Source organism: Callorhinchus milii, unplaced genomic scaffold (genome assembly GCF_018977255.1).
Source record: "Callorhinchus milii isolate IMCB2004 unplaced genomic scaffold, IMCB_Cmil_1.0 Scaffold2, whole genome shotgun sequence".
Taxonomy (NCBI): Eukaryota; Metazoa; Chordata; class Chondrichthyes; order Chimaeriformes; family Callorhinchidae; genus Callorhinchus; species Callorhinchus milii.
In genome coordinates this window covers 49,288,105-49,308,409 of record NW_024704743.1, presented here as the reverse complement: position 1 = coordinate 49,308,409, position 20,305 = coordinate 49,288,105, and the positions used below count along the sequence as shown (strand labels likewise).

At 38.5% G+C, this 20,305-nt stretch overlaps 1 protein-coding gene across 2 annotated transcripts in view; it reads right to left on the bottom strand.

Annotated features, from left to right (window-relative positions):
- osbpl3b (oxysterol binding protein-like 3b) overlaps nt 1-20,305 on the bottom strand; it is a 92,909-nt gene that overhangs the window by 24,299 nt on the left and 48,305 nt on the right. The window contains exons 7-12 of one of the 2 annotated variants that reach the window (XM_007900520.2): nt 19,970-20,102; nt 17,710-17,813; nt 17,442-17,534; nt 15,492-15,648; nt 12,573-12,706; nt 7,995-8,102 (exon numbers count right to left, since the gene is read on the bottom strand). In XM_007900520.2, coding sequence (XP_007898711.1) covers nt 7,995-8,102; nt 12,573-12,706; nt 15,492-15,648; nt 17,442-17,534; nt 17,710-17,813; nt 19,970-20,102 — 729 coding nt within the window. The remainder of the gene's footprint in view (nt 1-7,994; nt 8,103-12,572; nt 12,707-15,491; nt 15,649-17,441; nt 17,535-17,709; nt 17,814-19,969; nt 20,103-20,305) is intronic. The other variant, XM_007900521.2, reaches the window with a different exon arrangement.

Here is a 20,305-nt window from a genome sequence, read left to right as displayed (position 1 = left end):
ACTCATTTTCCTTGATATTGGTTTAATTTAGTGTAACTGCAGGACCTTTGTAGTAATATAAATAGGTGTAGCTGTAAGTACAAGACTGTGCACAATATACTACTCAGTATAAAATCTTAGCATTCTTAACATTAATAAATCCAAAGTATCCTGTACCCCTTGAGATTTCTCAAAGACGATACTAAGGCTTTCTGGAAACATATAATAGACACTTCAGTTTATCAGTTGATGCCTTTCATACAACAATTAATTATTTGTATTAATAGTTTAATGGACTATTAGTGGCTGTATGGACGATATAACAAGCTAGATAGTCTGACACGTGCAAGCCTTATCTGCCAGGATACAAAAAGCTAGATACCAGGAGAGCAGTTTTTCGCAAGTTGGTCAACAATTGTTCATTGATCCAAGTTTGTTACCTGAAGCAAGACACATTTCAATACAAGTCTAATTTAACCCCTCGTGGAGGGATTATTGCTTTATCTAGTACGTGTGTGTATAATATATTAGTTTTGTTTTATTTGCCAGGTTTTGCTTGATTTTAATGTGTAAAGTCAGTTGTTACATTGGACTATTAGTGGGTTTGCGTTGTAATATGTTATTTTTAAGAGATTTTTTTGGACTGAGACAACAGCAATTCTAATGATCAAATTGCAACAATCAGTGTAATTGTTGGTCTTTCAGGCACTTCTCTGCAAACAGAGCACAAAAAAGAGGATCACACGAACACCAGGATCTGTTATGAGATAAAAATAATCCTTGCATTTGATATTGCACGTTCTACATAGTTAAACTATGAGATGATTGAAGGAGAGAATGCACTTCTACAAACCAGAAACAGCAATTCTGACTCAGCTACAAGTTGCTTCGTGCACAATTCACGTTCCTCCCTGGGACATTCTGACCCAATCACAATGCTGCACCCCTGCAGCATTCTCCAAGCAATACTGCATTAAAATAATCAGATAACTTTCACAGAAAATAAGAAAAAGTCATTCACTTAAAAAACTTCTCTCCTCATTTGTCTGAAATATTGGAAAACAACAACATGCATTTATACAGTGTCCTTCACGTGAGTAACATTGGAGCGCTTAAAAAGTTACATTTTGGTCAATGTTGTTTTGTCTTTTATTCAAATTAGCAGTTACACATTTCACCAGGAGAGACTCTTGAGAGTTTGGATTTTTTTAAATATAAATTAATTTAATTTCCGTCAAACCAAGAGGGACAAATCAACTTTTACTGGGTACAAGAGGGGCAAAAATTACCAAATGTTCAGAACCAATGATCCAATGATTTTCAAACACAATCATAACGAAATGCAGACTACTGAATATCAAAATCAGTATATAGAGTGTTTACTTGAATTTGTAAAGTGATATGTACTTTCTCAATAGTATCACAGATTCCTTTAACTGCAGCAATTTCTGAGTGAAGGGAAGTTAAACAGAAGTCAATTTATAATATTTATCCATAAGGTACATTTAAAAATGTACAGCGGAGAGGAAGATAAAATGCTGAATTTAACCAGGATGTATAACAAAAATGATATTGGGGTCTAATTTGTGATATGTGCATTTGCTTTGTGACTGACATCCGAAAATTGTTCAACTTGTAATATTTACAAAACAGATAATTATGGTTTCCGAATGTTGGCAAAGTGCAAAAGCAGAGAGCAAAACAACATCAAAATCGAAAATAGCAAAATTAGCGCACACTGTCTAAAATGAAGCCTTTTGTGGTTCATACAATATCATTGATTATTATCCGGTTTTTATTATGTTGTTCAATCTTTCACACTCATTTTAAAAATGCAACAGTGAAGAGAACAGTTGCAATTACAGGATATCTGGCAACATATTAATTTATTTAACTAAAAAAATCTGTATTCCTAAACCTGTGGGCTGGCCTAAATAACCAGACCTACTGTGACACCTAAACAGGCTATTTTTATCACGACCTACTTTTAGTTCCCAATGTTTTCTCCTTCATACAGAAAGGGAAGCTGTGAAGCTAAAAATGTATTCTTACATGACAGGTTTGCGACAATAAGAACACAGGTACTGTCCGTTAATCTACCTCATGTACATGATACAGTGCCATCTAATTACAAAATGGTATTCAGGAATTAGCTGGATAGCAAGTGAGCGATTTGCATTTACAAATTGTGTTTACAAGTTGGTCCTTAAAGATAGGGAGAAAAATAAAGAAACAAGCAGGGGTGCTCAGTTGAACTAGCATTTAACTTTGGGTGTTATTCTAAACCTATTTTGGAAGTAATAAATTGAAAAAGGAAAAAAAATATTCCCTAGAGGATCTTGATCTTTCACAGCTACAAGTTTTGTTTTGATAGAGCAATTTTTGTGCAGTGTATTATAACTGTGAAGACACAAATACCTTTTGACACGACTTGAACTGATGCACACCTAAAACACCTTTATCAGAATAGATATGAAGAGACATTCGTGTTCACTCAAATGCCAAGATAGTTTACTTCTAAAATTGACTTCTTTAGAAGCAGCTTTCTAAAAATATTTTCCCAAGTAAGACAATATTTTAAAAGGACAAGACTAACACCATTACGACTTATTGATCCATTCAGTGATGAATTTGGTACCAAGAATCAATATGACGACAGGAGCAAGATCTTCATAAAGTAATGTTCTCAGTGTGGATCAGCACCATATGACCACCAGTATAATATGAGGAGCCAATGTATTGCCACAGACATTTTGATATGGCATCACAGACAAAGCACGATTTTGCCCCACTTAGTTTGACAAGGTTTGGGGACCTTAGAGTGTGTCTCATCACAAGGAAGACACCTCCAACATCGCAGCGTTCCTCTAGCACTCTTTGGAGTGTCAGCCTAGACTGATTTCAAAGTCCCGATGTGGATCTTGAACCTATCTTTTCTGGATCAGGAGTGAGAGTGTTGCCAACTAATCCAAGCCATCACTTTAAGCATCAGTGTTACATTCCTAAGCCCCAGAAGTTAATAAAAATAGCTTGACTAGCTGGCTGAAATGGTGACTGTAATTTATTAAAACACAGAAGTGATTAGTTCTAGGCAGGCTGAGTGATATTCTGAATGGGTGGAGTGGCTGAATGGGTCTACTCTGAATGGAAGATCCTCCGTCGAGATTCTCTGCTAACCTACAATAATTGACTGGGTGCTTTCTCTCGACCCACCTCATCTTCTTAACATCACTTACTTTTTTATTTTTGGTCAGTCGGGTGTCTGACACACAATGCTTAAGAGTATCCGAACCAAACTGAGTTCCATGCATCCCACCTATACATGTAAATTCTAGAGATGTTTAGTGGAATGGAATGCACAGCCTCTCCCTGGAGGAACATATCCTGTTTACCTAATTTCAGAAAGTACTAGGCATAGTTGGCAAGAGCCAAAGCTTGGGAACCCCAGAGCATGCGTCGGAGTCCTGCTGGAGTGTAGCATAATAATAAAAGAATAATAATCCGTGCATTTGATATAGTGCTTTTCACGTCTTCTGGACATCTCAAAGTGTGTCACAGAATAGATTGTAAAGTGAATTGACCGTATATTTGTGGGCGTAACAAGCTAAAACCACATAGCTTGCCATTAAGAGCAATGCCTGGCAAGTTTTCCCTCTGCTTATCCAGCTAGGACCGCCCAACCTGTTAGAGGTTTGGCTAACAGGGATTCCCTGCCTCCGGTAATTGTTTTGTCCCTCCAAGTCCTGCCGATGAACCAGGCTGGCTGTGCTGTCATCAGAAGTGCCCTGGAGTGCTGCCCCCCACCCCACACTCCACCCTCCTAGGCTCAGGAAATGTACTACTGAGACTTATAAAGCAAAGTGGCTTGGCTCTGGTCTCATTGATGTGTAGAGTACTGCCAGTTATTGATCCATTGAATGCCCACTTCAAAAGTTTTAGATAAAACAGATATAGGGTATAAGGCAAAAGAATAAACGGGTGGCGATCTGGCAGAACTCAACGTATAAATAAATACTTCAGAGATGGAGTGGGTAAATGGGTGTTTGGAGGAGTGGGGGGGGGGGGGGGGTAAAACTTCTGCTTAGCCCCAGAGAGTTGAAGATTGTTCAAGGAAGATAATACTTTCTGAAGTTTACATTGAGCTTGGTTCCAGCAGTGTAAGAGGCCAAAGATAAGAGGATTAGAGCGTGAGTGGATATGTAGAAATCAAGAAGAGATCTAACTAACTACTATAGTCTCCTTTGATATGCACTCTAACCTTTTACTTATCTACTCCAGTACTTCTTTGCCTCATTTACTGCAGCTAATCACTGGGATGAATATCTCACAGATCAGACAATGATTATTACTGATGCACTGTAGGCATGTATATTAGGCACTGAGGTCAAAAATAGCTTTCCTTCTACCACCTCCATTCAAATCAGCTACCTCAGAACATTGGAAACTCAAACTTTGAACCTTCCCATTCTATTCTATTTAACTCAGCTACTGCATAAACCCCTTTGAGCCATCAGAGGCAGTTTGATTCTCATTTTGAACCCAATTTTGTAACAGGTTCTATATTTTACCCCAAATCCCATTTTATGTAAAGTTCCAGGCAGGTGTGGACCATTGGTCTGTCTAACATACTCAAACTTCCCAAAGGATTCCTTCAGCATATCAATTTCATCCTCTAATAACCTTGAACACTTAAGATTCCAGGAATATTCCCAATTCCTTGTTTGAATACTTACTTTATCCAAGACTCTTAAATTGCATTTCAGGAAGAAATGCACCTAAAATGATCTTACTGGTAAGGTTCATTAAGTAAAACAAATTGGAAAGAGTCTTTCATTGCGACTGACCTTTTCTGAATTAACAATCCTGTGCAACCCATTAAATGCTCACTGGAAAATTGAGTGGTGATGGAAAATCCCGATTAGGCTCAACTACTCGGGCTTGCTTGGTTTCCACTAAATAATTAGGATTGCCTTGCCAGGTAATCACATTACTCAGAAATTGAATTGCTCAGAACGGACAAATCTAGACCACAACGAATATAAATGAGAGTCATCATCACTGTAAAGTCATAGATGAGTCATCCGGGTGAAACCGAATTTGACACAAAAGATAAAGGCAAGAGAAATAATAAGATGGAAAAATACTGTTGGCTATGCTTTGACTTTGTGCGCCGAATGAAACGTTCAACATTTCTAGTTTGGTGGTCATTAGCTGTAACTCAGAGTTGGTATTGTACATAAAAGCAGAATAAAATCATGTACTATGGGAGTCCATCGCTTGCTGATTGATTTTTGTTTATGTGGTAGGATTACATTTTACACATCTGCTCAGGTGTTTCTTTCCTCACAACAGCAAATCACATTCACTGTCAATTGAACAAGCCCCTTCCCCTCCTCAAGCTAGAATTGGTCAAACACTTCAGGAAAGAACAATTGTGAATAGCTAATGTTTGGATTAACAAACAGTTTATGGACTGCTTCTTACAGATGGGATATGAACATTAATACACTTGAAAAATCCTTTCAGTTATCAAACATTGCAGTTAATCAATACCTCTAGTTGTGATCCAAGAAAACATTTAGGCGTTTGCTGGTGAGAGAATATGGGGAAGTGAATACTGAAGACAATTTCAAGCTTGTTGAAAATGGGCTAAGGATATGTGAAGACTAAAGGAGCAGTAAGGGAGATTTGCTGGAGACTGAAATCTCTGTGGGCCTGAGCTGGCAATATGCAAATTAATCGCAAAATGTCCTAGTTTGCAGCCCGGCCCTTCATTTACATACTTTCCAAGTAATTTCCACACATTATCACGCTAAAAGTCAATGAAAGAAACGGCTTTGATTATAAGTGACACTGCCGAGAAAACATGCAAACAATATACAACTTTAAACCTCCTGAAAAACACATCACATTTTGATAACATGACAATCATATGATAGGGAGAGAGGTGCTGAACCAGATTCTCTGTATTAAAATACCCTTCACCACTATCAAAAACTTCAGTAATGGTTACTATTCAACTTCTCGGCTGCATTATTTAACATAAATATGTCAAGTTAGTAACAGTGCTGCCTCTAAGGCAGAAGGTTCAAGTGTCCAGGCTGACATCAGTGCAGTCCTGAGGGAGTGCTGCATTATCAGAAATGCCATGATTCAGATAAGAGGTTATCTGAGGTCATACCTTAAAATTCCTGTGACACTATTAGAGAAGGGAATTCTCCCAGTGTTTTGGCCATCAATCTGCCACATTAACCCGTCACTCGTGGTTTTTATAGGGCCTGCTTGCGCAAATGACTGTTATATTTGCCTACAAAGATAGTCATCGCACTTGATGATAATTATTTGTGAAGCGTTTTGAGATGTTTTGATAGAAAGTGCTATAAAATGCAAGTTCTTTCTTTCTATTTATTTTAAATTTAAAACTCAGAGAGGTGGGCAAGAGGGGGTGCATAAACCATAAGGAGTTTCTTCCCGGACTGACACCATCATTCAGAACAAAGATAATTAAAATACAGGAGAAAATATCGCAAATGTCATGATTGACATTGGGTGCACGTAACACTTTAAAAGCCACTTTGAAGTGATAGTGGAATAGTTAGCCACTGACAGTGCACTATAGACTTCATCCTGAGGGAACAGAAATGTTTTACATTGACAAGAAATATGAAGCTTGAAAAAAAATCTGCATTTCTGCACATACGAAGCACAGTTTAATATCATTTACACAATTTAGGAGCAGAGTGAGTTTGCTGATTTTTAAATGTCTAGTTTTATACAGTCAATTCACTTTACAGTATACTCTGTCAAGCATTTTGAGACGTTTTCAGCACCTTGAGACGTCCTCCTGACGTGAAAGGTGCTGTACCAATGTAATTTTTGTTTGTTTGTTGTTGTCTGATGAGGCGCTATATTAAATGCAAGGATTATATTATTTATTAGAACTGAGAATGTGGAAAGAATCACTGTGGAGAAACTGGCTGGGAGACGTGAACACCCAACAAAGACAGTAAACCTGACAATTTAACTAATAATTCAGTGCCCTCCTAAACAGATAGATTCAGTAACTGTTCTGATGTAAGTAGCACCAGCATTCTCAACATAAAACACAGCTACAAGCAAAAAGACAAAAGTGTTGCATCTTTCCAGTCACTGGAGTTTTTGAGAAGGCAATGGCAATAATAATCCTTGCATTTGATATAGTGCCTTATCATGTTGTTGAGACATTTCAAAGCATTTCACAGAATTTACTGTAAAGTGGATTGATTGTATATTTTGTGAGTGAAATGCGGCAGCCTATTGGGCACAGCAACAAACAGCCATGGAGTGAACAAAACAGCAATGTTTTGTGTTGGTGCCTTTTCAGTGTTCCCCAGTCTTCTACAAGAGAGAATAGACTAAATCTATAATCATAAAGATTCTTTCTTCAAAACAAACACAGGCTGCCTCTTTATGCAAAGAAATTCAATCCAAAAATATCCATCCTACAATTCTTGTATGACTAACTATGAATTATTAATTGTACAACTATGAGCTGCTAAGATTTTTCACATAATAATCCTTACATTTGGTGTAGCACTTTTCATGTCAGGAGGATGTCCTAAAGAGTTTCACAGCATATACGGTAAAATGTAATGACCGTATTTGTGGGCGAACGCAGCAGGCAATTTGTGCATAGCAATGTTCCACAAATAGCCAATGTTAAATATAATATTAAATATAATATATTGTAATCTATAACCACATAATGTTAAATATGGCATTGAAACCTCGCTGATATGACCTAACTTGATCAATAAGAGTTTATGGGAAAAGTTTGTTTTTGCATCAATGGTTTGAATAGAATAAATTGTGAACAAACTATGCAATTACAGATATATCATGTTTCTGAGATGTATCTCGGTATTTGTGACGTACATGCTCTTTGTCAATTGTAGGAATTCAAAAAACTACAGTTACACATTAAAAATTCTTGATTTATAATATGGATATAATGAACAATATTTTCATCAACCCACCTTAACTGGACCTGGACTTGAATTTACAGTGACAGCTGGGTCTACCAGCCTAGACTCAGCGTGTATCCTGCACAGCCGGTCCCTGAGCTCTGTATTCTGAGCTATGGCCTGATAAAAAAAAGTTATCAAGGAAACACAGAAAACATGAATTATTAAAACAAAAAAAAGTATATAAAACAGACTGATCATGCCAGAAAGTTGCATTAAGTCTTCAGCAATTCACTTAAAATTTTCACCCCAGATATCAGCCCATTCAGAAATTTTAATAAAAAGACCCCAGAAATTCATTTAAAAAAACATATAGTAAAGTTATTTTAAAGTCGAACTGAAATTCGAGTCTTTACGTCCATCTAAATCACAAGGCACGCAAACCCTAAATGAATAACCCAATCAAAAAAGGATGATATCTGAAGAGCACCTTGTACTTAATATAGAAATGTCATATAGATAAATGCAGCAACAAATCTGCAGCGATTTTTTGGGGGGTGGGGTTGGGGGAGGGTGAATTTGGTACCTTTAAATTTTCAAGGACAATTCAAACAATGAACACGGAAAGAACAATAGTTTTATTGGACAAAAAGGAAAAAAATGGGGAAAAATAAAATGGACAAATTAATTTTGTAGCTTAAAAACTGTTGTCAAAGTTGCACTGTGCTTTCGTCTAGTCGGCAAAACACTAAGAGATTGTGACGCCTGTTAAACTCCAAGTTTTGCATTTTGTGCACTGGACTTTGAAGCACAAAGCAGGTTATTATGACTAGTACCAGTTTCAGGTAGATTAGGCCACCTAGCCTATCCTTCCAATTTACTAAAAGATTCCTTTCACACATCTGCCTCATCACCTAATAACCCTGAATCCTTTTTGATTTTCAGTGTCAAGTTCCTTTTAAAATTCTTTATAGCTCCATTTACCATGTTAGAAACAGAAAATATGCATCAAAGGTGCTTTAAAAGTGTAAATCAGAGAGGAAATTTAAATAAAATATTTTCTTTCTTCTAATGATAGAAGCAGACAGAAAAAGTACCAGGTACAGATTAGGGCAATTAGTTTAATTGGATTTATTTTTAAATTAAGCTTTGCCTGCAGTAGCCTGCAAACTGTTCCTGGAGGGAGAGGCATACAGTATGTTGAGAGGAATCTATAATCTTTGTGTGTGTGCGTGAGGTGGGGAGGGTGGGGGTTAAAAGAGAAAAGGAAGGCATCAATCAAATTCTTTGACCTCTTAGCTAAATCACAAGGCACACCTTTCTCTATTAGGGATGGCAGGGGAGAGAAACACTGAGAACCTGAAAAATAATGACAAGACTCTCTCAAACACCGTAACCACTTCCAATTCCATCACTTGCAGCTTTTAAGCATTTCATGTCATTACATTTCAGTATCACAGTTTACCACTCATTAACTGTGCATCATCATTTCGTATCACTTCAAAGAATACATCCAGAACATCTACATGCAAAAATGCTTCGGTGGAAAATTCTGATCAGCTCTTCAGAGATACCAAATAGCTTGAGATTTACCCAGAAACACACTTTGAGGTAAGAAATAGCTACTTAAAGGTGACATGTGGGCCAAACAAAAATCCCTAGCTGATCCACCAAAATAGTCAGTCACTTTTATTTTAAAATAAAATCTTTTCATGAGATATAGTGCCTGATCACATCAAAAGGTCTCAAATTGCTGTCAAGTGTAGTGACTGAATTTGTGGGCAAACTCAGCATCCAATTTGCACACAGCAATGTCCCATAAACAGCTATAAAGTGAGTGATCAATTTGTTTCATTTGGGGATTATTAGCCAGGTCACGAGGAAGAAGTCATATTTTCTTTCTGAACAGTGCCATAAGATCTTTAACATACACCTGAACAGGCAGATAGTACCTCAGTTTAACATCTTGTTTGATTTAAACCCCAAAGTACCCTAAAGTGGTTGAAAAAGAGAATGAACAAGAGACAGCAAACATATTAAAAGAAAACTACTTTGTGGAAGTTTTTAAACTCAGGAGAACATTAAAACCTTGCTGCCCGACAATTTGGCACATCACAGATAAACTCTTACAACCAGGAAGCGACGTAACATACTACATTTTGTGCAACTTTTATAACATTATGGAATTCTTCTGATGTTCCTATTTTTCTTAAGACAAAGAAGAATAAAGACCAATATTAACAGTGGAAGCCCTGAAATCAAATATTTACAAAGCTGAAATGTGATACGGTGAACACAAGAGAAGCTAAACACCATTGGGAGGAGAAACTGACAGGTTATTTATCATATAATATGAAGGATAGACTTTCCCCTCTTGACATGTAGCTTTTTTAAAAAAATGATGAGGTATTAGTGTGGTTCAAAATAAATCAACTTGTCAAATCACCTAGGTCTGTTCTGCTTAGTTCAGACTTCACACTAGACGGTAGTTTTGATATTTTTATTATTCTGAAATTGCACAATCTATTCAAAGGTGATAAAATATATTTGAATGATGAACTTACAAAATGCATAAAAATATCCCTAGTCTTGAAAGTTGCAGAAACAAAGGATCATTAGTCAAGATGGAGTAGGTGTCAGTTGATCAAAATCTTCATAATTCACTTGAAAATCAGGGAATTATGTATTTAGGAAATGGTTCAAATTACCAATTTGATACAGCATGAAATATCCAAAGCACAAATAAACCTGCCATGAGCAAAGAAGTAGAGATAGAGAGAAACGTAAGGGAACAAGGCCATCAACATGTTCCTCTCGTTCCTGGTGCCCCCTAGACAGGCCTACTCTGCAACAAACAGTACAGGTTCACAGCAACATTCAGGGCATGGCAGCTCAGAGGGCAAGGTGGATGATGCAGCACTGGAGAGATAAGGTGGAAAGAGGGTGAGAAGTATGCCAGCCAGCCCTGGGAGGTACTGTCACAAGGCCTTCTCTGGGGTTAGTGAAGGTGTTCAGGGGGGGTGGGTAAGAAATTAGGCTATTAACCATCTCCAGTTCCTCCCCCTACCCAAGGAATGCACCATCAAGGATCCCATTCTCTTTCCCTCTAATATATGAATAGGTTATGCTGAGAGTCAGGCATGTGAGGAGAAATGCACCTCAGAATTCACTTCTCCATCGTGGAAACATGCTTATAACGTGGTTGCACTGAACACCTCATTATAACAGTGGACCCCATCCACTGCACACGCACAGTCATCAGGTTATCTTCAATAGCACTTCCTACTTTTGATGCACAGGTGCAAAGTAGGTGTAATGCTGGTAGTGATCTAATGGCCTACGCAAGCCATAATTGCAGCAAACAAGAAGCAACATTGGTGACGACATAATGACCTGGAAATTGGCTATTTATTCTTTTACAACATGCAATGAGCGACTCAACTGCTGCACACATGCACAGTCAGATTCATTACCCTGCCTCTCTATAACATAAGTTACCATTTTCTGGGAGTCCACTGAAGCCCTCCTTATTGCAGATATGTTGAGGGTTTGTAAAGATTTTCTTTTTAACAATTTTTTTGACACTAACTGTTATCCTTAGTCATTGTTTGGTTCTGCATGTTAGTATTTCTGGCACAAATACATTTCTCAGAGGTTCTTTGAGCTACCCAGCAACACAAGGTGTACTTTACAGGCTTGCAAAGAGCTGTGTACATACATTCTTACTGATATTGGGAGCATTAATTTCTATGGGATAGAGAAGCCGCTTTAAACTTGTGCACAACTGAAGCCTTTTTGATGGTTTTCTCAGGACCGCCATATCTCCAATAAACCTTGCAGAAATTTAGAACATACAAATTAACGCTTGGTCTCTCTAACTCCATAAATTACATCTGCCATCGTAATTTACATAAATAACGTTCAGCATGGAATGTATTGATCCAGAGAGCGTTATGTGATTAAACAAATTAATTTTCTTATTTTTTGTCTGAACATTCAAATACCAATGGGAAAAATAGAACATCAGGATACTGCAGAAGTAAATTGGGTAAGAGATGAATTAATACAACTGAAATGGGAATTACTAAAACCACCATGTCTGATTACATCTTGACTGATCCTAACTGAGCTTCATAAGGTTCCCAAAACAATTTTGTCAATGGGATTACAATCACTTCTTGTATTCATTGAATCAAAAACAAAACTGTAAATTGATACAACACCCCCCCACCCCCAAGAAAGCAAATATTAAAATAAGATTGATGTAATGTTCGTTTTCTGAACTTGACACCTTTCCACTGATGCCTATAAACCTGATACTGTAAAGGACTAGTGTACAGATAACAAGCTTGAACAAAAGCTACCAGTGAAACAATTATTCCGTTGTACGACTGCCAAGAAATTCCACACAAAGTTCCTGTGAAAGATAAAATTATTCATGCAAGACATTAATAAGACAATTACCTTTCCTCACCAGACTAATACAAAAAGGTTACCCAAGCAAACATCAATTTGTGCATCAGTTTTGATTGCAGTGTGGTAACAAGTATTGAATAACAGCGTCAAGCATCTTTCCTATTATTTTTCACATTTATACATTTGTAAAGAGATTTAACTTTAGTAATTGCTGTTGCACCTTTCCAAGCTTACCGTGGATAAGGCATTCTTCAGGCCAATCATTTGTCCAGATGGTGATGGGCAAACATCGTGTTCCGATACCATCTGCTTCAGTTTCTCCTTTTCAATTACTATTGTATTAAATGCAGACTTCAAACTGCAATGAACTAACAAAAAAACATGAAAAATATTTTAATGATTATATCCAGAATAACGAGACTTCAGAATGACAAAACATTTGCACGAATTATATCCAAACTGGTTTTAGGAATATGGTGTTGAATTTTACATAGTGGTGTAGTTTTAAGTACAACACACCAATTCTTGAATATTATTAGAAATTACCATAATAAAATAGTAGGGAAAGAAGTACAAGAAGGAACAGGAGACGGTCAATCATACTCAAGTCTGCTCTGGCATTTTATTTTTTCTTGGACAGCTACTGATCTCTCCAATACCATTTCCTCAACTTTCAATATATTCCTGAATAACTTCACTGCCTACGTCACTGGCTATCTTGTTCATAAATAACTCAGTTCAATCTGTAGGGATGACTTTTTATGGCAGTGGTTTTCACATTCCATAGGGAAAAAAAGGAAATTAGGAATAGGAGTGGAGAAAGCCATTCGGCCCATATATTACAAACCTCCATATCCCACCATATCCATAATTTATTTTACCTCCAAGTATCTATCCACCTCTCACTTAAATTTCTCAATCGATTTCCTTTTTTGTTTTTCTGGGGCAGTGCATCTCAGATGCCCATTACTTTCTGTAACAAGAAATGTTTCCTCATCTTGGGCCAAATCCATTTTGCTCTCATTTTAACATTATACTCTGTTGTAACTCGTGGCTCCACCAGGTGGAAAGTTACTCACTTTGAATTGCCCTTTCAGAATTCTAATCACTTTGATCAAATTATCCTCAACCACCTAAAGACAACATCCCACCTAACCAAACGATGCAGCACACTCTCAAAAGTGTTCATTTTTAATTTGTTTTAGATCCAATCTTAAAATGATGTCCCCAATTTGTTATTAGTTCCAATACTAGAGAGATAAACTGATTCCCATCTACCTTGTGAAATATTATTTGCAATACCTCAATTAAATCACTTTGTAATCTCAAATCTGGGCCATACAACTCAAATTTAAGTAACACCGTCACAGCTGGTGAATTATCATTGGAATTGGTTTATCTTTCCTAAGCTATGGGTACCCAGAACCATATGATATCTGACCAGCGCTCTATTGCAATTGGACTACTACTTTTGACCATTCTTCTTTTGGGGGGGGGGGGGGTAGGTGAGCAGGTCTCCTTGGAGCTGAACTGGTTCAAAGGTGACATACTTAGCAACAGAATGTCAGAATTGAGTCAATCCTCTGCAGGTATCTTGGTAGTTCAGTTCCTGAGCCAAGCGGGTCCACAGTTCTCCAGGGCACTGCTTTTGAAAGAGCAGCCAGTCTGGCTCATCAGCAGAACTTCAAGGGGTAGACCAATCATTGGGGGCAGGGATTTTTCCCATTCAGTTCCCGATTATTATTTTTTTCAAAAAAAACCAATAATAATAAATTGGTCACTTCAATCCACGAAAGTTTGTGGGACACTGCTGTGCACAATTGGCTGCAGCGTTTCGCCCACAAAATATACTGTCAATTCACTTTACAGTATATTCTGTGAAGTGCTTTGAGACATCTCGAAGACGAGGAGAGGCTTGGTTCTCACTAAACAAGCAGCGGGAAGTTTATCAGACAGTATCAAGCTGTGTGCTTTAGCTCGTTAAAGAACAAATAATACCACAAAGCATACTCTGGGGTCCCCATGTTTTGGCTCTTGCCAACCTCTGGAATTAGGTAAGCAGAGTGTGTTCTTTCAGGATGAATGTGTACATTCCATTCCAGAAACAGGAATTTCCATGTGTAGTTAGCATATGTGGAATATCTATCTGGTTTGGATATTCTTAAGCATGGTGGTGGCAGTCTGCACATGTCAGACAAAACAGGATTTACCTCAAGAGTAGTATAATTTATATCAGCCCATTAGTGTTTTTTGATTAATCTTTTAATGATTTCTACCCCAGTAAATTCCTTTGCTTTGTGTACTATTAACTCATATCTGATGCATACAAACATACAGATAAGGTATTAAAGGTTTGGGATGTCACAATATAAATGTCATCCCAAAACAATCTGTAATTAGAGAAATTCTATGCCTATATGCTTTTACAAAAGGATGACCGCCTATTCTGCCTATTGAGAAATGAGGATAGGTAGATCAATCTTCAGCACAATACACTAATGGTTGTCTTATGACCAATTGATTGTTGTCTGTCCTTCACTTGCCATCTTATTTTTCTGGTCATCTGCAAGTGAATAACTGTCTGTCTCAACAGCAGCAGTGAACAGTTTACCCTGAAGAATGTTGACGTCTTGACACCTCATCACATTTCAACATGTGATTTTGTATGTTCATCCAAAATCAAATGAGATTCAACTGGTCAATCAATCCAAGCAATCCTTTTGAACCTTAATCAAATATTTTCTCTCTTTCTATAGACCACCCACCACTCGCCCAACGCTGCCCCCACACCCCCCACCAATTGAAGGAGATGAATGATACTCTATGATCATTAGGTGTTTACTCCTAAAAATTTTAAATATTAACTATTCAAAATAAATTTCAAGCCATGGTTCTAATCTGACAATACCTGCTTTCTGGTTTGTCTGCATCAAGCATCATATCAAATTCCATCATAAGTTTTACTGAAATATTTGCTCATTTTGGATACAAAGTCATCCGAAATGTAGACTGATCTTTTATTTGAGGACAAAACGTAGGAGAAATTAGAGCTGAAAGTGCTCAGCCAATGTGCACAATCCTTTTGTTTAAAGCTATAACTTGTGAGAAAAAAAGATATTTTTAGGTTTTGCTGAAAGCGATGACAGCAGTTACCTTCTTGTGCAATGTGGCAGAACTCTTCTTGGAGCTTGGAGTAGTTTGAAGGTAGATCAGAAACATCTGAAAAATGTTTTGTTTCTCCAAGAAACATTTCAGACAGGTTAGGGTTTGAGGCATGCAATCGCATCGAATTTGCAGAGATTGAAGGGACCTAAACAAGAGAACAAATCATTACCTCTTAATTAATATTCTTTGACTTTAAGGCAAAAATTAGGTATGAAACAATGTTTTTAGCTATGCCTAATGAATAGAAGTGTTTCAATGAGTGAAAAATGCCCATTCACAATTATTATTTGCAATTATAATAATCATTGCATTTGATATAGCGCCTTATCAAGTTGTTGAGATGTTGGGATGGCAGCCAGCTTCTGCACAGCAATGTCCCACAAACAAGCCATGGAGTGAGTGACCAATTTTATTTAAGGGATTTGTTGGCCAGGACCCTGGATGAAACTCCCTTCTGTTTTTAAATAATGCCATAGGATCTTTAACATCCACCTGAACAAGCAGGCAGGACCTCCGTTTTAACATCTCATCTGAAGGACGGCACCTCCAACAATGCAACACCGCCCCAGTGCTGCACTGGAGTGTCAGCTTCGACGAAGTGATTCCAAGTCCCGACGTGGGGTTTGAACCCACAACCTTCTGACTCAGAGGTGAGAGTGCCGCCTCTGAGCCAGGCTGACACACGGCTGTAAATCAATGAATCTAGAGAGCATTTGTCTCAAGCATTAATGAAACAAAGTCAATAAATTATTTAAATCGCAGCTAACCAGCCAGGCAGACATCTGGTGATCCACTGTTAAACTGATTATGGGGACCAGCAGCTGTAACAGAACACACAAGGTCCTAAGTAGTACTGTCAGAGGACAGTCTGAAAGACAATGGCCACATGAAGGGAAAATAATTAGCAATGGAGCAGGGATGCATTTAAAAAAACAAGCCGAACAGATTGATAACTAGTCATGCCTTATGCTTTCCTGACTGATATAAGGTCTTTTAAAAGCTTTAATATCCATTCATAACACAGGGAAACCCTTTCATAACATCTTGATCCATTACCAGAGGCCCCATTATAAAAAATGGCCAACTTCCGAGTTAAGATTAACAAATTGCATTTCTTATAGCGCCTTTCAGGTCAGGAGGTTGTCTTAAAGCACTTCACAGCATATACTGTAAAGTGCAGTGACTGTGTATTTTGCGGGCGAATGCATTGCCAGTTAACTGCTGACATCACGTCCTTTTCGAAAGCGATGTTAGAGCTGCTTCCTGAGCATGTACAGCACACAGGAGGTGACGTCAGTGGTGACCTGACAACTGACCATTTTTTACTGTGGAAAGTCAGGCAGTCCGCACCAGAGACCAGTGAACCATCCCTTATAACCTGCACTCGTTTAAGTGAACCCGCGCACAACATGCACATTCGAACGTTGGCAACCTGTAACGTGATTGGCGTTATTTCTAGAATTACAGCAAGTACAGCTCCTTTGTTCTTTTAATATTTCTCCACCAATTTTCCTTCTTTCTCCTGAATGTATTCATCTCCTTTTTTCTTTCTGCTTGGGTACGCCCTCACAGGAAGCCTCCAGGAGCTTTTCCAAGTGATCCTTCTTCATATTCAAATATGACAGCGTTAATAGGCTATTGGACTGCAGAGGTATCACAGTGGAACTCGATCCTGTCCTTAACTGACATTCACACAAGAGCATCTTCCAGCAGGTGTCTGTACAATGATCAGAGTAACAAGAATCCACGCACCCTAAACCAGGGTTACTGAGGCCAACTGTAGCATCCCAACTACTGTCCTGGCTCTGATCAGTTAACACAGCATTGTCCAGGATTCAAGCATGCAACTTTCTAGTCTGAATGGCCTTGTATTGCACCAGGTAGTGTCTTACCTACTTGGCTATTGAGAGAAAACGCCTTTGATTTCAAGGTAATTACCTGTAGTGTTGTTTTAGCATCTTTGCCAAAACTTTTAGAGAGCCACCTTCTCTGAACACGTTTTTCCTTTTTTGGACTTTCAAAGACGTACCCCTTTCAGAAAAGGAAAAAAATGATTTAATTGAAAAGCAATTCTTTCAAAATTGTACGATAATTTTAGTTTTACTATATTGATGACTGCACTTTAAAATATGTAAATCAACGGCACAATTGCTGTTATTTTTGCTTCAGTTTATATAACATAAAAAATCTAATCTGAACAACATACCTGAATAGCATTTATAGCTGGTGCAGAATATGTCCTGTGTATTACCTCCATGTGTTCTATGAGCTGTGCCAGCTCTGTTAAACTTGATTGACACTGAGAGAGTTCTAAACAAATAAAGAAGATTTGTGTTTATTTTGCAAAATCAACTTTGTTTTTCTTTCCCCAAAATCTCTTTATGGTTCCATAAAAAATTATATTGAGTCATTATGCTCCAAATCTCTGGAACTTCTTGCTTCAAACACTCCTGCCCATCTTCAAATCACACTGGAAGACTTTCCACTTTGACTGCCTTTGGCGAACTCCCACCTTCTTTCCAGCTTGGCGTCAAGCCACGCTGCTGTTAAGTGCTCCAGGACACTACCGATGAGAGGGGTTTTCCACATTCCATTTGTATAGCGCTTTCACGTGGGGAGGATGTCCCAAGATGCTGGACACTCAGTGTGTTGGACCCGCGCTGTGGGTCGAGATTGGGGAGGGTGGAGGGTAAGGGGGTAAGCAGGGTGATCGAAAGCATGGTCGAAGGGGAGGGTCTTGAGATGGGTCTTGAAGGAAGCTAGGGAGGGGGTGAGGCGGAAGGATTACGGGATAGAGTTCCAGAGGGTGGGGGCAGAGTGGCCAAAGGCCCGTCCGCCAATGGTGGGGCGGGTGAGGCGGGGGACGTGAAGCAGGCTGGAGCCCTCTGAGTGTAGGGAGCGGCAGGTTAATAGGAGGTTAGGAGGTCACAGAGGTAAGGGGCAGCAAGAACATGGAGAGCTTTGAAGGTGAGGATCAGGGTTTTGAACTGTATCTTCTGTGTGATGGGAAGTCAGTGGAGTTGGGTGAGGATGGGATTGATAGGGTCACGGAGCCTGGTGCAGGAGAGGATACAAACTGCAGAGTTCTGGATGATCTGCAGCCTATGGAGGGAGGAGTTGGGGAGGCCGACAAGCAGGGAATTTGCATAGTTAGGCCTCGATGTTATGAATGCGTGTACGATGGTTTCGGCGGCCTGCGGTGTGAAGACAGTGGCAGAGCCAGATGACGTTGCGGAGGTGGGGGAAGGCAGAGCGGGTCATGGCACGGATGTGGGGTAGAAAGGATAGTTGAGGGTCAAACAAGACGCCAAGGTTCTGGAATGATTTAGTAAGGTGGAGTGTGCATCATTGGATGGTGATGCTGTCAGCGTGCTTTATAAGGACATTATATAAATGCAAGTTGCTGCTGCATTCAGAATTTAAATTATTTTGAAAAGCAATATATGAAAACGTAAGCCGTTGCACTCAACTCATCAAAATGTCTTGGATGTGTAGTAATCCATAGAGCTTACTATACTCTTTCTATTTTTCATATTTAAGATTTTGTCTCCATTTTTACATATACAGGTATTTCAATTATTCATAATTTTTTCTCGGCATGTATTAAGAAAATTAAGGGTCACTCCAAAATTTCTGGACTCTTTGCCCCTTCGTTCTCTCCTACGTGGATTATACCCTGGTTTAATGTGGACCGAAAATTCAAAAACTTATATTAATTTGGTCACTCAATCCACGACTGTTTGTGGGACACTGTTGTGCGTAATTGGCTGACGCTTTTCGCCCACAAAAATATACAGTCAACTCACTTTACAGTATATTCTGTGAAGCACTTTAAGGCGTCCAGAAGGTGTGATAAGGCGCTATATTGAATACAAGGATTATTATTATTATTTCCAGGTTTTGCAAATGTTATTTCATGTGATACAGCTGGCTACAGTAAAATTTAACCCGATTAACGACACAGTTAGTCATTGCACAGACTCAGTGTTATTCTAAAGTTCCAGATACAGACCAACCAGATACAGGCCAGGCAGGGAACCTGGCCAATTCCCTTGCATGAATCAGGATCGGGGAGGAAACAAATTGTCAACTACCCCCGTTGAGTTCCACGGCTCCTATAGCAATTGTAACTCGGTCAAACATTCCTAAAACTCTAAGCTTAGAAGTCTTACAAGAATTGGATCCAGAACTCGAACAGTTAAAAGCTCATTTAACTGATTCCCAGAATGCAGCACCAGTGGCAAACCCAAGAGATGTGCAATTATGTTTAATGAAGAATATTATCTTTATGTATCAGTACAAATATTTTATGATGGATCGCCCTGAATTCCAAGCGGAATCAGATGTTGTATATGACCCACAACCTTCCGGTTTCGGATAATGGGGGAAGATCAAGGGCACTGATTGTTTATTTTTGCGTAAATACAGTAATTCACAAGCTATAGCAATTAGTTAAGAAAACTCACCTTTTGAACATTTGTCTATATCTTCTGAACTTTGTAACCAAGCTGCCACCTTGAACTGACTGTTGGAGTAGGTAAGAGGAAAGCTGGGGGCACCTTGGAGAGACATTTGTTTGGATAGGCTGTTTCTCTGCAACTAAGAACACAAATCAAAATTCAATTAAAACTAATAAGAAGAATTAATTATAATTGCAGCTTTACCACATCAAAATATCAGATAATTACTGTGAAGTTTCTGTTTTTCTTGGCAAATACAGCAGCCATTTATTGCCAGCAATATCTTACAAACAGTCTTGAGTTGAGCGACCATTAATCAGAAAGATTGTTCCCCAGACACCA